Source organism: Schistocerca nitens, chromosome 4, assembly GCF_023898315.1.
Source record: "Schistocerca nitens isolate TAMUIC-IGC-003100 chromosome 4, iqSchNite1.1, whole genome shotgun sequence".
In the NCBI taxonomy this organism is placed as follows: domain Eukaryota; kingdom Metazoa; phylum Arthropoda; class Insecta; order Orthoptera; family Acrididae; genus Schistocerca; species Schistocerca nitens.
In genome coordinates this window covers 611652447-611675520 of record NC_064617.1, presented here as the reverse complement: position 1 = coordinate 611675520, position 23074 = coordinate 611652447, and the positions used below count along the sequence as shown (strand labels likewise).

General features: G+C 37.3%; 1 protein-coding gene across 2 annotated transcripts in view; it reads right to left on the bottom strand.

Annotated features, from left to right (window-relative positions):
* Positions 1–22243, bottom strand: part of LOC126251464 (tumor protein p63-regulated gene 1-like protein) — a 132890-nt gene extending 110647 nt beyond the window's left edge. For both annotated transcript variants that reach the window (XM_049951898.1, XM_049951899.1), the window contains exons 1-3: positions 21907–22243; positions 2105–2315; positions 599–775 (exon numbers count right to left, since the gene is read on the bottom strand). In XM_049951898.1, the coding sequence (XP_049807855.1) occupies positions 599–775; positions 2105–2315; positions 21907–22159 (641 nt within the window). In that variant the 5' untranslated portion in view covers positions 22160–22243. The remainder of the gene's footprint in view (positions 1–598; positions 776–2104; positions 2316–21906) is intronic.
* Positions 22244–23074: the final 831 nt, after the last annotated feature.

Here is a 23074-nt window from a genome sequence, read left to right as displayed (position 1 = left end):
AGGAAGCACTGCATATTCTTCCCAAAGCCTTTGACACACTTTGGTTGTCAGACGCTTGTATGAGCACTGTGTTTTGTTGTTGTATGTGGCACATTTCCTTTGCTACTTAAGTTTGATTTTCTTTTTTTTTCTTTCTCTCGTTCATGTTTTGTTGCTGCAGTATTATTCTGCAGAAGCGGGATACAGTAATATCCTTCGTTACAGTATTGGTTATTACCAGTCAAAATCACAAAAATTTAACTGGTAACTAAACAATGAAAAATTCCTGGAATTCTAAAAAATTCCCGGGTTTTTCCCAGTTTTCTCCTGTACAAAAAAATTCCCGGGTTTTTCCCAGATCTCCTGGGTCGTATACACCCTGAAAACATCAGTCCTGTTAATCAATCTGAGGTGTTTGTGACATGCTAGATTTTAGAATCACAGATTCCTTCATCTGTCATAAAAGGAAAAGGGGTTTCAAGAAAACAATGTTAAACAAGTATTAAATATGAATAATCATACAAATATTCAGTCCCAGGAGAGATATAACAAGACTTAACTCTAGTCTCATTTGTGACACACGTTAGTTAATGAAATCAACTCAATCTTTAATACTCACGGAACAAGAGATCCTGGTGGATAGATAAGATCGCCGATAACAAGAGTATCAAGAAGATCTAGAGGAACTTTGCGGTATTCTAGCTGTTTCAGGGCAATAAAGTCATATTTTACAGTGGTTAATGTAGCACTTGAAAGAAGAACTAGTCTCTCTTTCTCATTATCCCAAAAACTTATCCTGTGGAAATAAAACCAAAGTAAAAAAATAATGGTATTATAATAAATCACAAAAAACATATGAGGGGAAACCATTTATTACTAGCAATATTACACTCTGTAGTAATGCAGGATTCAGCAGACTCTTAAGTCATTGAACCATAAATTTGTTATTCACACAGAACAGAGCACAAGGAAAAAAGATGCACACAACTGATATAGGAGGTAAGTTCGAATTCTTTCCCTTCTTAAATATGCACATGAAACAGAAAAATGTCTCCCCTTCTTATCTCACTTTCATTTTACTCAGATCCCCCCCCCCCTCCCCATTCCCCTACAATTACATTGCACACAGTAATAAAATAGCACATATGAAATACTTTATCACTGCTGTTCATAGATAACTCATCTTTCTACTTTTTGTTTCGATATTTCTGGCTCACATGACCCAGTCGTACATTTATATTTATCCACAATGGTTTTGATACAGATGAATGTGCTCCATCTTATCATAACACTATGTCTATACATAAAAGGAAATGTCCTTACTGACTGACTGACTGACTCACTCACTCACTCACTCACCAATGCACAGCCAAAACTGCTAAGGAAAGAAACTTGAAATTTGGAGAGGGTGTTGATCTTCTACTGGTAGGCATCATTTACGAAGGGATTTTTCAAAATTCCATCCCTAAGGGGGTGAAACAGTGGACGAAAAGATTTCTGAAAATATGTTGCTATTAAGGTAATTTTGAAGCTAAACTACAAAAATTGGTATTTAGTTTCTTGGGCAGAAATAAAAAAAATGTGGTTCAGGAGTTTAGGAAATTCAATCACTTATTAAAGAATTAATAAAGCATTTTAAAGTTACATCTATGAAAACTGGTATTTGACTTCTTGGCTAAAAATTTAAAAAAAAAAAATGATCCAGTGTTTTTGCAAATTCAGCCCCTAAGTGGGTGAAATAATAGCTGAAAATTTTTAAGAAGATATTTCATTGCATTGCAACATTTTTAAAGCTGAATCAATGAAAATTGGTACTTGGCTTTTTGTTACAAAATAAAGAAATATGTGTTAGGAGATGAAAGTTTCTATGAAAATATCACAAGAACTCAAAAGGCAGAATCAACAGTGACTCCAGCTATCAGAATCGCTTTTTGGTCAGAAGTAAATTTGGAAAAGGCCATGCTTCTATGGCCTAAATTAGCATGAAATGTTTAGAACTCCTTGCAATTTGTAAACAACATAAAAATTTAATTAAAGGAAAACAAAACAAAAAATCTATACAGACCATACAGTCTACACAAGCAAAGCAGCAGGTGCTAAGCTAGTATGTTATATAAATACTTACTCTGTCATAAGCCAAGATCCAATAAATTCTCCATCTTTTTCTGGAACTAGTATTTTTTCAACACATTCCTTTACTGCATTTTCTACTATGCCATCCCTATATGTAAAATAATCTTTGGCATTATCATGTTCCAGAGCACTATTCTGGCAAATTGCATCACTTTGCACAGCAGAACCTTCTTTTGAATGAGATTTCTTCAGGTGTTCTGAAACTGGTAAATAATGTACTGTTATCATATGGCTCATCACATAATGAGCCTTGCAAAGAATCAAGGCATGGTACATTACATTATTGCTATTACCATTACGAGCAATTTGTTTAGAGTCAAATTATTACATGTAACTGAAGAACCATTGTGAGAAGAAGCAAAATTGGAAGTTTACATCTCGAACATTGTCTTTATAATACACTCATACACAGCACACCATATTAAAGTTTCATATGTATGATAACGGAACAAGCAAAATCTAAATTAAGCTAACTGATCAAAACCATTAACAACCAACAGAAATTCACAGCAGTAAACATTGAAGCTCTAGGTTTCTGAACAGGTTTTCTTCTACTTTGCAAATAGAGAGAGATCAGTTAGGAAAGAAACTTAATTGGCAGGAAGATTAAATACTTTTTACATCAATTTTTGTCTTCTGTACTCTGTGGGCGATTTAAAAAACGTGTACTTTCCTTTTTAAAGATCTTTAGCTTCTACTACTTTTTCCACTAAAGCCATAGGCCAAAATTTCCAATTTCTTTCTTTTGTAGATCCATTATGATTCAACGTCCTGTCAGCAATGAAATTATTTTACCCACAAGGAGAAAATTTTTCCCTCTGACAGTGAAGTGTTTTCTACATTCAAAGAAAATTTACTTTAGGTAAATGTATTTTAGGTAAATGCTGACCTCTGTTTTATGGTGACTTATATCCAAATGTTTGAACTTAAAAAAAGTTAGTAAATACTATGGTTGTCATAACCTGTGCAGTACACTCAAAACAGATTCCACAAATTTATTTAAAGTGGGAATGTGGGGCCTGGTAAAGCCTTGGAAAGAAATTGAATCTCTACATGTATTAATTTCCATAAAGTATGAAAAACACTAGCCATGCCCTTAACCACAAGTATGTGGCCATATCAGTCATTTTCAGCAGAAATAATGACAAGGAACAGCTGAAATTCCTAAAATTGAACAAAGCTGCAGGGTATGATTGAATTATTACCAGATCCTTGGCAGATTTAGTCCCATTTTCAAGCATTATATGGATGGATGGCAGAAGTGATTCACAAAACTACCAACCAATATCTCCATCATTCACCTGCTGTAGAATCTTGTAACATATTCCGAGTTGTATGAGAACAAAGCTTTTCATGATGCCACTGTTGTAAAATACATTCTCAGACTTCTTGCTGCATCAATCCAGGGTGAAACCTCGATCTTTTGACGATATCCACCATCATCATTGTCGGCAACAACCGATTGTCAAAACTGCTGCAGTTGTGGTCTTATAAAGCCCAAAGATGGCTTCTGATTGGTCAGTAGTTACATCATGCTGTCAACGTCTGTGCTTGCGGCACCGTTGCTCCCACTGTAACGCAAACATTGTGATGAATATCTGTGGATTTACTCTGCGTCGAGAGCTCACTTCCGCACACTGGTAAGATTATATCTGCTGTCATGGCTGAAGGTTTTCTCACACATTCTTAATTCTTCCGAATCTCCAATTATATAATCCCTCTATGTGGGATCCCAGTACACAAATTTTTTCGTCAAAACAGTATTTTATGTTTGTTTGCGAGGCTGTGCTCAGCAACTGCATGTTTTCCAGCTCACAATTTTTAATATGCTGTTGATGTTCTGCATAGCGGTCAGATGCGGTAGGATGGACTGACTGATGTAATTGCTTCTGCATTCACATGGGATGTTGTAAATTCCAGGAATCCTGAAGCTGAGACTGTCCTTAACAGGGTGTAGCATCTGCTTTATCTTCTTAGCAGGGCAGAAAACAGATCTGATGCCTCATCTTCCCAGGACCCTGCATATTTTGCTGGCTGTAATGCCGCAGAAGAGAGGGGATGCAGTCGGTGGCTCATCACTTGAATGTTTAACTTTTCATATTTCCTTTTCTTGGTGAATGCTGACTTGATATCACATGACCCGTAGTCATTCTTCTGGAACTTCAGATGACTGATTTTGGAATTCAAGTAGTCTTCATCAGAAATGGTTTTTGCTGTGTGTACCAGTGCATTTTACGCTGCTCTCTTCTCTACTGGATGGGGTTCATCAAGCATGTGCATATTAATTCCCACCATGCCCGGCGGCCAACTGTGCAGTTTGTACATTCTAACATAAACCGTTCAGAAGTTATGATGATTTTATTTTATTTTATTTTATATAGTTCAATAATTGTCACCCTGTTACACATGCTACATTTAAATGGAATGCAGTACACACTCAGCTTTAAGAGGTCTTTATCATCCTTAACAGTACAAAGAAGACTTTCTGTTTTCGTTAATAACAGCAAAATACAATGGATGCAATGTTTCTGTATCAGTCTACTGATCTTCCCGGAGTTTATACCAGCACAAGGCAGACAAACAACTCTTGGCATTACTATCTCTTTTTCTCTCTCAGCTCCTTCTGCAGGCATAGTCTATCTTGACCGCATGACTGTAATGTCTTCCTAATTTGTTGATCTGAGTATCTATTCCTTTAGAATACTGTTCATAGGTGGTGTTGTTCTTTGGTGATGCTCTTATTGTCCGAGAGCATTCCAGCTCTATGGACTCTATTCCCATCAACCATAGATATCTCTCTCTCTCTCTCTCTCTCTCTCTAATTCTACTTCATTTACTCTGCTTTGAATGATTTGTCTTTCTTGGAACATCAGCCTTGAAATTTTATTTACTCATCTGTTTTAATTTTATTTTAAATTTCATGGAATTATGATGTGAAGCTATCACTAGGACTGGGAGAGTTGTCTTTGTTCAAAGACCAAAGACAGGTTTGCAGTGCATTACTATTATCCTAAGTGCTTTCTAATACAAACCGAGCTTTTATGTATTGCCTGTTGGCTTCTGTCACAGGGTCATCAGCCTACATTTGTTTATTGATTTTCCTGATGCTTTTCCAGAGCAAGAGGCTGTTACAGACAAAGATTCACAAAGCGCTCAGACATTAGTATGACAGTTACATATAATCTCAGGCCATGGGCTCGATTTCAGGCCACCACCAGCAATGCCAGCAACTCATACCAGTGAAACGTGAGGAAAATTGTTAAGTACCAAGGATACTTTTACAGCTTCATACTTTGTGGAAATCAACACCTATTTCTTTTGTACACCATTTCTTTTGCATACGTTTCACAGTTTCATAGTTTATCACACATAATGCGGAATACTATCTACACAATTTACAAGTAGTTTGAACAATTTAGGATGCATTAGTATTAATAGAAAGAAACAATAACTGAAAAAGTGATGCACGTGATTTTCTAAAATATTTCTTCAAATTCAGGTATCTTTTAATCCAATAATAAAAATATGAAGGAAACCAAATTTTTACCAGATATGTACGATATGTTGGCCAAAATGCTAATGTATTTACTTTGATGCAGTAATTACACTAACCAGAGTAAAAATTATTAAATGTTACATTTTAATTTTTAGAATATTAAAAAAGCAAATAAATTTGCAAAAGTAAATAAATAAAATAGTTCAACAGTTTATAGATAAGTGTACCTAAATTTTGAAAAGCACTACTTCAGGAAAATTTTGAATTAAAATTTCAGTCATATTAAAAGGTTTTTATTAATTTCCAGGATTCTGGAAGGCATGACATCAGCGACTGTGTGCTTTACCAAATTATACAATAAATTGCAAAAAACTACCTAAGATGCATTATTAATTTGCTTTATTGAAGATTAGTTTTGATCCCTAAGCTCATTATCAAATCATCCACTAAGTTATGCAATACTATCCATTATGACAGCCACATGACTGCTCATTTTAGTTAAACAGGTCATCATCATGAAGTTATGCATGACTCAACACATTAGGTGAATGAAGTTCAATCCAGCATCACTTTACACAATGATGTGTTCAATTAAAATGAGCAGTCATGTGGCTGTCATAATGGATAGTATTGCATAGCTTAGTGGATGATTTGATAATGAGCTTAGGGCTGAAAACTAGTCATCAATGAAGAAAATTAATACTGCAATTTCGATTTCTTTGCAAGTTATTGTATAATTTCGTATTAAAATGTGCCTCAGAACACAACTGAAGCACGGTCTTCAATCTGCTGCATGTCTTCATCTTCCAGCTTTTTCTAGGAATTCTTTTTTTTCTTGTTGTGCCATTTGTGAATGTAAATTAATTATGTTTATGTCAAAATATCTCAGCAAAAATAACTGCTAGTTCTTTTTGCTGTACCTAATCAAAACTGACTAAACACAATGTTTGTGTTATATATGTTTTTCATGTACGGCTTTATAAAATTCTTCTCGGGTATGCAGCCGGATCATGACGTCTTCAAGACACAATATTTCTGCGGTCCAACTGGCCGCCATCATCAGGTGAGAGCGCTGGTGCACAATCTCGCCGGAACTGACTTCCCAGCGCAAGCGGCAGCCCATATATAGGCCGCAGAAGGCCCACAACGCGTGCGCGAAAAGGTGCCGTAGCTGCCCTCTAGTGCAGTAAACATGCCGCGCCGCCGGTGGTGGAAAGAGGCGAAATCGAGATATCGCTGTCAAAAATAAAAGAAAATTAAAAAATTCTATTCCGACGAATGAGACGCAGACCGTTGTTTTTTTAATGTCGGATAACACCGGGTCCCAAGTCTTACTTAAAAGATAGCCCTTGTCTCTATTAATAAGATTGTCAGATAAACGAATCTCTATTGATTCTTTTAAAATACAGTCCCAATATCGAGATGCAGGGGCAACCATTTGTGTCGCATCATATTGCATTCTGTGTCCCTGGGTGAGACAGTGCTCCGCCACTGCGGATTTCTCGGGTTGAAGCAGCCGTGTGTGCCGATGATGCTCAACACATCGGTCCTGAATGGTCCGGATCGTCTGACCAATGTAAGCCTTCCCACAGTGGCAAGGGATCTTGTATACACCGGGCTTCCTCAAACCCAAGTCATCCTTAACAGAGCCAAGAAACGCTCTAAGCTTGGCCGGCGGACGAAAAATACTTTTGATGTGATATCTTTTTAGAATTCTTCCTATCTTCGAGGAAATGCTCCCAGCAAAAGGCAGAAAAGCCACCGATTTGCAGGTATCTTCTGGTGGTTCAGGCGATGGTCCAAACTGGAAAGCACGACGGATCTGTTTATCTGTATAGCCATTCTGCTTGAACACAACCTTAAGGTGGTCCAATTCTTGTGTCAAGCTTTCTCCATCTGAAATGGCATAAGCTCTTCTCGCCAACGTTCGCAGGACCCCTGTACGCTGGAACGATGGATGACAGCTAGAAGCATGCAGGTAACGGTCCGTGTGCGTAGGCTTTCGATAAACACTGTGTCCCAGTGTCCCATCATCCTTTCTGTACACCAGAACATCCAGAAACGGAAGCTTTCCATCACTTTCCACCTCCATGGTAAACTTGATGCTAGGATGCAGTGAATTAAAATGATCTAGGAGGCGGTCAAGAGCCTCTCTCCCATGAGGCCACACCATAAACGTGTCGTCAACGTACCCCTTTCTTATGAATCTTGGGTAGGCCGTATAGTCTAATCTATAATCTACCCAAGATTAATAAGAAAGGGGTCCCGCTTCGTCCGATCGTGAGTAACTTGGGTGCTCCTACCTACAATCTAGCCAAGTATTTAGCATCTGTTCTTGGCCCTCACGTCAGTAAATGCGAACATCACATTCCCAATTCTATGGTGTTTATTCAGAGATTGAAGTCCTTGTGTCTTAGTCCCTGCGATTTGCTTGTGAGCTTTGATGTCGTGTCGCTTTTTACCCGGGTTCCTCTGGAAGAATCCTTGCAATTAATTGGGGAGAAACTGGATGAGGACACAACCAGGCTTTGTCGCCACGTGCTGACGTCAACGTACTTTTTATTTAATGACAAATATTTTGAACAGACTGACGGAGTGGCTATGGGGAGCCCACTGTCCCCAATAGTCGCCAACCTTTTTATGGAAGATTTGGAGGACATGGCGCTGAAGACGGCGTCCTTAAAACCAACCTGTTTTTGGAGGTACGTTGACGACACGTTTATGGTGTGGCCTCATGGGAGAGAGGCTCTTGACCGCCTCCTAGATCATTTTAATTCACTGCATCCTAGCATCAAGTTTACCATGGAGGTGGAAAGTGATGGAAAGCTTCCGTTTCTGGATGTTCTGGTGTACAGAAAGGATGATGGGACACTGGGACACAGTGTTTATCGAAAGCCTACGCACACGGACCGTTACCTGCATGCTTCTAGCTGTCATCCATCGTTCCAGCGTACAGGGGTCCTGCGAACGTTGGCGAGAAGAGCTTATGCCATTTCAGATGGAGAAAGCTTGACACAAGAATTGGACCACCTTAAGGTTGTGTTCAAGCAGAATGGCTATACAGATAAACAGATCCGTCGTGCTTTCCAGTTTGGACCATCGCCTGAACCACCAGAAGATACCTGCAAATCGGTGGCTTTTCTGCCTTTTGCTGGGAGCATTTCCTCGAAGATAGGAAGAATTCTAAAAAGATATCACATCAAAAGTATTTTTCGTCCGCCGGCCAAGCTTAGAGCGTTTCTTGGCTCTGTTAAGGATGACTTGGGTTTGAGGAAGCCCGGTGTATACAAGATCCCTTGCCACTGTGGGAAGGCTTACATTGGTCAGACGATCCGGACCATTCAGGACCGATGTGTTGAGCATCATCGGCACACACGGCTGCTTCAACCCGAGAAATCCGCAGTGGCGGAGCACTGTCTCACCCAGGGACACAGAATGCAATATGATGCGACACAAATGGTTGCCCCTGCATCTCGATATTGGGACTGTATTTTAAAAGAATCAATAGAGATTCGTTTATCTGACAATCTTATTAATAGAGACAAGGGCTATCTTTTAAGTAAGACTTGGGACCCGGTGTTATCCGACATTAAAAAAACAACGGTCTGCGTCTCATTCGTCGGAATAGAATTTTTTAATTTTCTTTTATTTTTGACAGCGATATCTCGATTTCGCCTCTTTCCACCACCGGCGGCGCGGCATGTTTACTGCACTAGAGGGCAGCTACGGCACCTTTTCGCGCACGCGTTGTGGGCCTTCTGCGGCCTATATATGGGCTGCCGCTTGCGCTGGGAAGTCAGTTCCGGCGAGATTGTGCACCAGCGCTCTCACCTGATGATGGCGGCCAGTTGGACCGCAGAAATATTGTGTCTTGAAGACGTCATGATCCGGCTGCATACCCGAGAAGAATTTTATAAATTATTACGCCGGGAAAGCCTTCGTAGTCACATGTACGGCTTTGTTTATATTACTTAGTTTACATTTAGGACACTGTGTTTAAAACCTTTATACAATGTCCTAAGTGTAAGCTAAATAGTATAAATAAAAATATGTACATATTCTAGACCACATTATATTCCATGCAAAGAATAAAGATGAAATGCATATGACATAAAAATTGTGTTTTATTCAGTTGCGATCAGAATGTTCCAAAGTAACAATTAACAACGTACCACAAAATTATATGCAAAGGATGACAGGACTACAAAAATTGAAGAAATTATATTGCCTAGTAGCAGAATTCTACATATCATTATGTGGGGGTATTGCAATGTACTTTCATACCAGTATTCAGTTACTGTTTACTGAATCATCTTCTTTCATAAAAGAAGTAGCAAAACGTAAACAATGTAATAGTGTACATTGCCAGAACCTAACTGAATGACAAACTAGTAGGAAGAGTTAAGGGTGAAAGACAAGCAGTGCCACTGCTGACACAAACATTTGATCGTCCCTCAAGAACTGATACTTTAGTTCGGAAATACGGAAGCGTCCGATCCCGCCCGTCCGTTTTGACCCATGACGTCACAAATATGGCGGAAACGACCATAAACCACGATTCCAATATGGCGCATATAAAGTCGGTTCGTACACATTATGAGGACGAAAATACATCGAGAAACAAACACACACACTTCCCACAAAAAGCCTAATGACACTAATGGGACAAGTGCGGGAAATGGGGTGTTTTTGGGTGGGGGCAAACTAAATATAAACAAATTTAGACACACACACACACACACACACACACACACACACACACACACACACACAAAAACCCTCCCCAAATACCACTAAACACAATATCATCTGGAATCAGACACTTCCCTTGACCTATATAGCTCAACAGCAGCTCCCGATCCCATAAATTAGGATCAAACACTTCCCTTGGTCTATATAGCTCAAAAACATCTCCCGATACCAATATCAACATACACAGCCACACATTGGGATCAAACACTTCCCTTGACCTGCGCACTGTTAATTTGATCCGTCATATCCATTCCTGAAGAAAAACAACAACCGATTAATTTTACTAAAATTACTATATGATGTACAGTGAACAACGCTACATTAACCTTCACACAAAATCGTTAACTCACTGAAACGAAGTCCACTGCAAACACAGCCAACACTCGAACAATTCTGGATAATGAGCAAAAGCAAACTGAGCCCATTACACAACACAAAGAAAAACCCTGCACATACCACCAAAGAGCACAACAAACCAAAACGGGACGACATCTACAAACACGCCACACTCACAAACCAAACTCCGCGCCGTCATGACGTCGCACACGACAGCACCCTTACGTCACGGGTCAAAGCCAACGCGTGTGATCGGACGCTTCTGTCGACCCCTTTAGTTCTCCTCAGTAGTATGGACTGCTTTGTTTTTTGTTAGTACCCTTGAATTTTCTTTTATTGAATTTCTTGATGTGTGGCATTATTAGTATTTATTGAACACCAATGGACATCTAGATTCACAAAAATCTGTAGCATTTCAGCAGCAAACTTTCAAAGGACATAAACAAAGCACTTCACCAACACAAAAAATCAATAAGAGCAAAGCTGATCATTTACAGATTCTTTCAACTATCTGTGTTACTAACACAAACAATACATCCCAAACAGAAACACTGCAAGCAAAAATTTTCTAAGTGTTTTGTGAAATGCTAATGGTTTGCAATAATTTAGGTAATGGCAGTGGGAGGGCAGCAAGGAAGCATATATGGCCATGAGTTTAAAATACAGCAGCTATTTGTCATTCTAAATAAAGTAATAAAAAAATCAAATTTTCCATCATTAAAAAGTGCCCTGCATCCTTCAACAAATCCTCGAGACAGACACCAAATGGCAATTCATCAACAAGTGGTCACAAAAACCTCAAAAATTTAGAGCATTTACCTTATTTTATTATTTCAGTTATTAAATTCAATACTAACTGTAAACAAAGTTGAATATAAAGGACATAAAAAAATAGAATAAAAAGTAAAGTGAATGGAAGACAGAACATAAAAATAGGCCTACATATACGAGCTACAGGAACTGTAGAGGAAAAAGATGGATGAATGTCATATTGTGTAAGAGAACATCAGTGAGCATTTATCAGGGTACTGATGGGAAGAGACTAATAGACAAATTAGGAAAGTTATCAATAGTGTAACTGAAGCACAAGCACATAAGTAGAGTAGTAAGGTCTTCAATACTAGGCTGCAAAAGCCATACTATTTTACAAGGATAAAATATTTGTCTAGATCTAATACAAAAGAAAAAAACATGCCATTTAAAATTACAAGACGACTTACACTCAGGAAGCAAAATTCCAGTTCTGCCAACAGATACTTTAAAATTAAAAAACAAAGCACAGAATGCATGTTTGACCATTAGATGCTTTCTTATTTAAAACCCAAATAAGACAGGTTTCAGGGGTCGACAGAAGCGTCCGATCCCACGCGTCGGCTTTGACCCGTGACGTAAGGGTGTTGTCATGTGTGACGTCATGACGGCACGTAGTTTGGTTTGCGAGTGTGGCGTGTTTGTAGATGTCGTTGTGTTGTGGTTTGTTGCGCTCTCTGGTGGTATGTTCAGGGTTTTCGTTTGTGTGGTGTAATGGGTTTAGTTTGCTTTTGCTCATTATCCAGAATTGCTCGAGTGTCGACTGTGTTTGTAGTGGAATTCGTTTCAGTGAGTTAACGATTTTGTGTCAAGGTTAATTTAGTGTTGTTCGCTGTACATCGTGTGGTAATTTTAGTAAAATTAATCGGATAAAATTAAGTGCGCAGGTCAATGGAAGTGTTTGATCCCAACGTGTGGCTGTGTATGTTGATATTGGTATCGGGAGATGTTTTTGAGCTATAAGGGCCAAGGGAAGTGTTTGATCCCAATCTATGGGATCGGGAGGTGCTGTTGAGCTATATAGGTCAAGGGAAGTGTCCGATTCCAGATGATACTGTGTTTAGTCGTATTTGGGGAGCTTTGTGATGTCGTTTTTTTTCGTTGTTTTGTGTGGTTTTGTATGGGGGTGGGTGTCTAAATTTGTTTGTATTTAGTTTGCCCCCACCTAAAAACACCCCATTTCCCGCGCTTGTCCCGTTAGTGTCATTAGGCTTTTTGAGGAAAGTGGGTGTGTTTGTTTTTCGATGTATTTTCGTCCTCATAATGTGTACGTACAGACTTTATATGTGCCATATTGGAATCGTGGTTTATGGTCGTTGTTGTTGTTGTTGTTGTTGTTGTTGTGGTCTTCAGTCCTGAGACTGGTTTGATGCAGCTCTCCATGCTACTCTATCCTGTGCAAGCTTCTTCATCTCCCAGTACCTACTGCAACCTACATCCTTCTGAAGCTGCTTAGTGTATGCATCTCTTGGTCTCCCCCTACGATTTTTACCCTCCACGCTGCCCTCCAATACTAAATTGGTGATCCCTTGATACCTCAGAACATGTCCTACCAACCGATCCCTTCTTCTGGTCAAGTTGTGCCACAAACTCCTCTTCTCCCCAATCCTATTCAGTACCTCCTCATTAGTTATGTGATCTACCCATCTAATCTTCAGCATTCTTCTGTAGCACCACATTTGTTACTCCTGTGTTTTGAAGTAAAAAATTATTACAGTGATAAATAGTGCTTGGATAGTATTTTATTAAGTTTATTCGAACTCTCAGTAAGTACTGTTACTTAGTTTACAGAGATTCTTTTCCAATATCCTATAAAAGTAACCAGAACAGTAATCAGACCAAAAGTGAAATCAGTATGTCAGATATTCAAACCTGTAGTGTAGGGTTATTTAAAAAATCTGACTGTTTCCTAACAACCTACACAACTTCAAAAAAGTTACAACCGGTATCAGAATTGAGTGAGGAAGAAAAAGATTTGATCCACTTACGATCTGGAATTAATCTGTGTGAATTTAAGAATATATGTTCACACCACAGCTACTACTTTTTAAATGTTTTTGAAAAGTATCAAACAACATGTGTATACCCACTAAAAAAACACAAAAAGCCCATCAAAAAACCTTGAGAAGTGTAGGCTTGGATCTTTCTAAACAATTACTGACAAAAAATATTAGCATAAAACCAAGACAAAAGCTTTGCTCAACATGCCGTAACTTTTGTGAGGAAAAATTAAGAGTTGAAGTCAATGAAAGTGAAACAGATGATGAAGTCATGGTTGAATTAGAATCATTGGAATCCAGAAATGAATCCCTCGTACAAACAAACATTGCTCTTGATTATTTAGGTTTAACACCGATAAAGCTTCATGGCTTGTCAGAACAAAGTAAAGGGTCTTATTTTAAAAGGAAGGTTAGCAGTATCGAAAAGACTGCAAAAAAGGCGGTTTCAAAAGCATTAAAATATGATGCACCAAGTTCTGATGATGACGAAGAAGATAAAAGTGTGGTTGAGAAAGCAAAGGATTTTGATGTAATAATTTCTCTTATGAAAGAGAAGATTTCATCTGTTGGGAGGTCTAGAAAATTCCAGATTCTGACCTTGGCTCCAGATTCTTGGAGTCGAAATAAAGTGATGAAAGAATTTAATGTAAGTGAGTACATGGTGCGACAAGCTAGAAAGCTAAAATCTGAAAAGGGTATTTTGGAAACTCCTGGTCCAAAAAAAGGTAAAACTCTTTCTGAAAATACAGTAAGACTTGTAACAGATTTTTATGAAAAGGATGAAAGTTCCAGAGTGCTACCTGGAACAAAAGACAAAGTAAGTGTTCAAGAAAATGTGTACATGCAAAAAAAGACTCTTTTGTGTAACTTGAGAGAACTCTATTATTATTTCAAATAGGAGAATCCCGAGGTAGAAGTAGGATTTTCAAAATTTTGTTTCTTGAGACCTAAATGGTGTATCCTTGCTGGTGCTGCAGGCACACACACTGTATGTGTATGCAGTATCCACCAGAATGTTAAACTATTACTGGATGCTGTGAAAATTTAAGAATCTTATAAAGACCTAATTAAGATGCTTGTGTGCAACACAGAAAACCAAAACTGCATGCTACATCATTGCAACAGCTGTCCTGCAAATACTGCACTAACAGAGTGCTTAACTGAAAAACTAAGTGAATATTATGATTTAGAAGAAGAAATTGTAATCAGTCAGTGGGTTAACACAGACAGGGCAGAAATGATCAAACAGTCTATCAGTGTTGAAGACTACATTTCTTTATTGGTTAGGTCATTGGAAAAGCTCACCCCGAACTCGTTTATAGCAAAATCCCAATCAGCAGCCTTTAAAAGATTGAAAGAAGACCCACCACCCAAAACAGCAATTATTGTGATGGATTTCAGTGAAAATTATTCCTTTGTTATACAAAATGAGATCCAAAGTTACCACTGGAACAGAGGTGGTTGTACTCTACGCCCAGTTGGAGTTTTTCTAAGAAATGAGGAAAACAATGTTTTTGTTTCCAACCACTGTTTTATTATTGATGACGAAGAACATGACACTGGTTTTGTTAACTTTGTACAAAAAGAAATTACAAAGTCGCTGTCATTACATCATACTGACATTGACTCAGTTCACTACTTTACAGATGGTTGTGCTGGGCAGTACAAAAATAGAAACAGTTTTAAAAATTTGACTGAACACTTGAGAGACTAATTTGAAGGCCCAACACTCTTTTTTTTTGCAACAAGTCATGGGAAGTCAATTTGTGATGGCCTAGGAGGAACTATTAAAAGAATTTTAAGGAAAGCCAGTCTACAGCTTTCAGACAAAGAACAAATAATGACAGCAATCGATGTGTATAAGTTTTGTGAAAAAAATATTGAAAACATTCATTTTCACTTTATTGACAAAAAAGAAGCTGATTTGCTACGGTTAAAACTAGAAAAACGTTTTTCAGCAACCCGAACCATTCCTGGAACAAGAAGTTTTCATAACTTCAAACCACTTCCAACAAACAACCTTGAAATTAGAAGGACTACAGATAGTGTAAAACCCTCCTTAGTCTTTTCTTTCCATTCTTCTTCTGATTGAGTTCGTGTTGAACCATCCATAAATAGCTATGTGGCTGCAAATTATGATGGTAACTGGTACTTTGGACTGGTAAAAACAATATTCAATGATGAAGAAGATGCAGAAATTCTATTTCTACATCCTTCAGGACCTGCTGCATCATTTTATTGGCCTGAAAGAGACGATTCCTGCATAGTGCCTTTGGAGCACATAGTCTGTGTAGTAGACGCACCTCAATCAAGCGGCACTGGGAGAATGTATTACTTCAAAAAAGACTGTATCAAAAGAACTGAAAGCTCTTGGATGAAGTGGAAAAACAGTTTGAATCAGCATTAATGTTTAATAAAAAGAAAAAATTACTCAAAAAATTCAATGTTTCAAGCAATCAGTTGGGTTATACATAAGTGTGGTAAGTATCTTTGTACATAATTCTAATGTAATCTACTATAATTAATAAACATGTTAAAAAGCCATCATTATTTTTGTTTTATCAAATAGCCTATATGTTTAAGAGTAAATTAAAACAAATTTGAGCATTCTATCAGGTCTGAGACTCTAGATATTGCAATTCTTATAAAACTAAACATCCATTAAAAAAAAGAAAAGAAAAAAATACATATATTTTTTTCCATAGAAAATATTAATATATTTTAATAGCATCATTTTTATCTTCAAATATGTATAATAAATAAACTTGCTGCAAAAATTCATGATGTTATCTAAAAGAGTTTTTAAGATAAGCAAATTTAAAGTTTTGAATACAAATTAAATTGACCATTTCCAAAGGTTCAGAAAACGCAAAACATAAAAACTTTAAAAATTTATAAAAAAAAAAAAAACTGTAAGAGATACAGCAAAAAAAATTGCAGGTGTTGTCAGGATGGTATTAGAACCATTTGAGCCAAATTTCATGAAAATCTCAGGAGGTGGGTGTAAAATTTATTTTTTATTGGGTGATTTGATATGGAATGACCCTTTAGCCTACACATGTTATTTATATGTTTGCCTTTAGAGTCCTGTGTGATATACTGGAATTCATGCCGTGCTCTACATATTTGACATGACCAGTATTCAAGTTTTAACCCTACTCTGTGAAAATGGCCTGTGACTGAAACCAGTTGACATTGGGTTTTAAATGAAAAAGCAGCTTATGGTCAAACATGCATTTTATGCATCACTTGATGCCTTCCAAAAATGTTTGAAAAAATTATTCCTAGCTTTCGGAACTGTTAGTTGCTTCATCAGGCAGGAAAGAGGGATAGGTTTCAAAAGTTTTCTTGGCTGTGGGAGAAACAGATGTGTAGTATAATGTAGTAATATGATGTTTAGTTTAGCTTGGTAGGTGACAATTTGGTTGTAAGGTAATGAAGGCTATGAATCTGAAATTGAAATAAAAGGCTGCAGTAACAGATTGTTCTACAGCATATCCTAATGTCAATAGGCAATAATTAATGCATTTTTCATTGTGAAAACTAAACTTGATTGATAAAATCAGAAAATCTGTATTACATAGGGTGAAGGCTCTAGTTTTGGCCACTACCCCACTTATGGCCACCTTGATGTCAAAGGTTAATTTTTAAGCTTCTCTGGAATACCAGCCAGTTCTACTATACATTATTATAAACTTTGTGAAAGGCTCTCTTCATTTGTCTACATAATAATTCTTTTGTCTGTTTTTGTTTGGAGACACCATTTTGTGAAATGATCAGTGTTGCAGAAGCTGGGTTTTGCAGAAGTTTTCTTTAAGCAACACATGATCTGTTTTTTTGTATTTTACATGTTTAAATAAAACATCAGAAGAAACTTAATCTGTTCAGAGGTAAGATAAGACATTATATTTTCATTTCTTTTAAGTTTTATATCGCTCAGCCTAAAAACATGTTATCAAAAGTATGTGGCCATTAACAGATCCATATTTAGCCCTGGTTCCGTGTTATGGCCACGCATGTGGCCATAAGTGGAGACATATATGTATCCTGTTTTGGCCACTTCTAAAAACTGATACAAAAACATCAATATTAGTGTTCTGTCCTACATTACACTAGGCTAATTTTATTTAAATAGGCTTATTAAAATATTTTTGGTATTTTTATATCAATATATACCTCATTGTTAGTATTGTCTTGGCATATCATACTTGTAAGATACAAAATATGCAATAGGCACTATTCAAATATGCAACATTCTTTAACTAAATCTTTGTGCATTATTTATAGGAAAAATGAGTCAACCAAAGAATAAGAAGTTTCAGTATTCTCCCAGCAAAGTTAAAGATGCTCTAAAGGCTATTGATGAGGGAATGAAGGTTGCTACTGCAAGCAAGTTGTACAAAGTTCCAAAGACAACATTAAGAAACAAAATTTCTGGTGTATCTCCAAAAGAATCTACAGGGCACTGTGGTCCACATTCTGTCTTAGGAGAACAAATTGAAAAAAAATTGGTGGACTGGGTTTTGGACTGTTCTAGCATGGGATTTCCAGTTACTAAAGAAAATCTCTGTGCATCTGTGCACAAACTTATTGAGAATGCAGATATGGAAAGTTGTAAGGCTACATTTACTAACAATCGACCTGGAAAAAAGTGGTATTATGGATTTCTTAAGAGGCACAAGGTTCTGTCACAAAAACATGCAGAATATGTCAATAGGTCTAGAGGTTCTGTTACAGAAGAGAAAATAAGAAACTGGTTTCACGAAGTATCCATCACTTTAAATGATATGGATGTGTTAAATGACCCAAATAGAATTTTTAATATGGATGAAACTTCTTTTTTTCTGGCTCCTAAAGGGGAATTAATCATAGGTCCTCGTGGCCATCATGTTTATGAAGAGTCGTGTAACTCTGACAAAGATAACGTTACTACATTGTTTGCAGTGAATGCTGCTGGAAAATTTGCTCCTCCCTTAACACTGTTCAAATATGCAAGGATTCCAGCATCATTGGTGAAAGCAGCTCCTCCAAACTGGGGCATTGGAAAAACAGAAAATGGGTGGATGACAGGTGAAAGTTTTTTTGAGTATATAACAAATGTATTTGATCCGTTCTTGAAAGAAGCTGAAATTCCCCGGCCTGTAGTAATATTTTTAGATGGGCACTGCTCTCATTTGACACTTCATTTGAGCCGATATTGTAGGGAAAATCAGATCATTCTAGTTGCTCTCCATCCCAATTCTACACACATCTTGCAACCATTAGATGTAGCTGTCTTTGGACCTATGAAAAAAATGTGGAAGAAGATTGTTCAGAAATGGCGTTTTGAAAATAATGGCACTGAAATTTCAAAATCTGATGTACCTTCTGTTCTGTCACAAATTATTACAGAACCTAAAATGGTGGCAAATATTCGTGCTGGTTTCAGGGCCACTGGTCTGTTTCCATTTAATGTGAACAATGTAGATTATAGCAAGATAGTTGTTCGTAGTATACCAGCCTCAACCACAGTTCAGACAAATGAGGAACTTCAGAGACATTTCTCATACATAGAAAAGCAAATTGATCCTGTCCTTCTAGATGAGTTCAGAGCAACCAAGAGAAGCAATCATGAGTGGGAAGGAAATCAAGAAGCATTATTACTTTTCAAGTTCTGGAGAAAAATAGCTGATGAGGTTGAAATGCATGGTGCTAGTGGTAACACTGATGACATTCTGACAGATAGCATAGCGCCTCCCTCTGAAGATAATCAAACAGAGAATGTTTCACAAAACGCAGACAGACTTAATCAAAATGTTGATAATATTGACATATTTTCAACACGCAATTCAGATATTCCTTCAACACCCACCAACAGTCTTATTCCTGCAGATATATCAACAACCCCCAACAGTATTTCACATAATTCAGGTACTCCAATATCCAACCATAGTCCATCTTCAGTGCGTATCCAAGTGACACCACCAAAATCATTAGCAACAGTTTTTGAAAGTGTCATCACTTGGCCAGAACCCAAACAACGAGGCACAAAGAGAAAGAAAGAACGTACACCCACTGTTGTGACTAGTGACAAGTGGGTGGAATATCATGAACTGAAGGAAAAAGAGAAGCAGGAGAAGGAGCAGGAAAAAAGGAAGAGAAAAGCTATGAAGGAATTAAAGTCCAAAGAGCAGCACTTGGCATTCTCACACGTAAAAAAGGGGAAAACAAGAAACAGACAAGAGTTAAGTGATAGGCCAACAAGTTCTTCCGAGGAACGAGAATGGACGGACAATGGAAGCAGTTTCGATGACTATGTAGAAGGAGATGAAGATGAAATACCAGAAAATGTGAAACTATCTTCGAGTGAGAATTTGAAAGTAGGGGACTTTATTTTTGTAAAATTTAGTTTAACAGGAAATAGAAGAACAAGACCTGCAATTTTTAAGTATGTATCTGTAATTTTGAAAGTGCTTTCTGACTCTGAATATGAAATTCAGTGCCTAAAAAGTTCTAATGTTCAGAAAACTTGTTTCGAATACATTGCAAATGATGTTTCGACTATAACGGGTGAAGATATTATAGGGAAACTGCCAGATCCAGTCTTGATGCAAGAAGGACGTTCATTAAAAACTAAGTTCCCTGGTTCCATTGATACTCGTGAGAAATAAACTTGTGTGGAAATTGATTTAAGTAATTACTGGGACAATTCTTTGCCTCACGAATTTTTTTTTTCTGTTCATTTAGTTTCTGTACCTTTTACCTATTTGATGTATGTTTGTTGTCTGTTGTCTTATATACTTGTATAAAGCAGAAATTACTTTCTGGCACATGGATTGACAATTATTTTAGCCATAGTTTTATTATAATATGAAGTGGCCATAAGTGGGGAAACAACTGGCCATAGGTGGGGTTAACATGGCCAAAACTGGGGAAATGCGCCATTTATTTTTCAATATTTTTTTCTGCTTTTGTTAAATAACTTAGAATATTTGTTTTTACATGGTTGTAATGTGTAGACTTTGAAGCAATAGATACAATTTTTTTAAGTAATTCGTATACTTTCTTCCTATACTAAAAATGTGGTGTATCTCGAATTAACTGGGGCCTCGACCCTAAAAGACAAACCTCTGATGAGTATTTTGGTTCATATTATGTACAGATATCATATATCAGTAGCAAAAACTGCAAGGGGTGGGACTGCACAACTTTTACCCATATCAATACCTACATAAGAATGGAGCCCTGTTACATTTGTTCCACTACACCTGTCCATTCCTTTGAATAATACTTACTTTGAGAATTTTGACATACTGCCCGTTAGCTCTCTTTTGGGTTTTTTGTCCAACATTTGTTTTACCTTTTTTTCTGACATTTTGCCTGCATGAATGGCTGGCTTTGTCAAAGCTTTGCTCTTCATTGCTGGCAGTACACAAAGCTCCAAAAATGCCTACCACTCGTGATGGCACCAAGCATCAGCCAAAGAATCTGAGACAGAAGCCTACAGGCAATATGTCAACAAGGGGTCAAGAAAGTCTGATCCATTTTCAGAATTTTGATGAAGAATTATGTACGTTTTCCTTACCATTGACTGATAACGTCATAGATTATTCTAAAAGCATACAATTGTTCCTGCTAGCCATATAAACTGCTTCTATGAATGGTCATTTTCTTACAGAGTATTAACAAGGTTTGACAAGTATTCAGCTATCCGGCAGCAAAAAAACTCCACGAGATTCTGTCCTAGAATGCGTAATCACCAGATTAATATGTTTACAGCAAAGTGGATATTATTGTGTTTCATGGTAAACTCTCTTCCCCCCCCCCTACCCTCCCCAATCCACAATGTTTATGAGCCATGTGCCTGACTGCAAACTTCACATAATTTCAACAGCAACTGTAGTATTCATCTCATACAATTCTTAGACACTGGAGAAAAACTACTTGCTATCATAGTTGTATGTTGGCTGTCATATATTCCTTCGTCAAAAATTTTGACCAACAAAACCCGAGCACCAAGATATCTGTCTTTGACGCTATAAATAATAACACAGAAGAAATATGACCAAGTGAAACCAAAGGTGGGAAGGAAGAAAGAATGTTAACATCACAACAATGAAAGCATTTGAGTCAGGGCTGAGAAGCAAATTAAGTCTACCTACATTATTAGGAAACAGAAAGACGTTAAATATATGGTAATTTTCCATCTCACTGTGGTAAGGACAAAGTGATAACAGTGAATGTTTAATAACAGACATCAATCTTTAACTTCAGTACTGTTCCACGACTATACCTATGACAGCATAAACAAATAAAGTGATACAGATGCTACATTTAAGACCGTATATATTGTGCGCGTCGGCTGAGCTGAAATAGTTAATAGCTAACAGAAAGTAAGCATAGAAGTGCTATTAAACTCACTTTTCCTTGGTATTGACGTTATTGGAGATATAACATCTGTGCCGCTTGAAATTGCTGGCTTTAGATCACCACTTTCTTTATTAGACCTGTTTTGCTCAATTCCCGTGTCAGGAGACAATGACAGCTTTGCAACTGAATCACTGTCTCCCTGACTACTTGGACTTCTACTTTGGTCAGCATCGTGCTGTATCTGCAGCGTTACACCTCGAAAATCAACATTCGGTCCATCTTCTAATAACTGTTCTTCGTTCATCTCCACGCAAAACCTGACTTAACAACAATCATACGTCAAAAGCAATGATTGTCAACAAACCAACTCCCCACGTCATGATTTTATCGTCTGCCGCAAAGAACTTCTGTCACAATCGGCAGATGTGCTAATACTGAACTTGCGTCTTGTGAATCTAGGAGGTTGGAATCTAAGTTTGTTGGGAATATGTAAACAAAATGTATCTTCGTATTAAATATGTGAGCTTCCGAAAGGTTGAAAAAACTTTTACTTTTAAAAATCACTGGGAATCTGGGAGACGAGACGATGTATTTCAGAAAGTTTATCGGTTTCATGCTTAACTTTTAATTCTTGTTAACGAAGCAGCATCTTGATAACACCGTACCATAAAAGTAACTGTAGGAATTTAGAGTTTTGACGTACATTCGAAGGCAATATTTCGTTGACATTCTTGTATAATGTAATTATATTACCTCTGTAACAACGATAAATTAGTAAGTTATTATCATGATTTACAATCTCTGGCGTTTGTTACAGAAAGCATTATTACTGGTTGAATAGTAGCACAATTAACTGCCTAAATAATTCGCCGTGTTGGTTGGTAGTTGTATGTAATACAGTCATTTCTAGGTTTTAGATAACATTAGCGCAAGTCAGTCATGAAAAAGTCAGCTTTAATTATAGTATGTTATCTGTTTACTTTTCACTGTGCCACACGACTAATAGATAAAACTATTAACCCACGGTTGCTGAACAGATCAGTTAATAGGACATTCTATACAAAAAATCAGTTACTCCACATTGATTACGAAATACTTATGGAATACCATGGAAATACATCCGCAGTTGGTTTCATCTTTTCTGTGGAAAGGATATTAGCAAACAATGTCGTGCATCTGGAGGCAGTGCAGTTGGATTCTTTCACGGAATCAAAGCTGA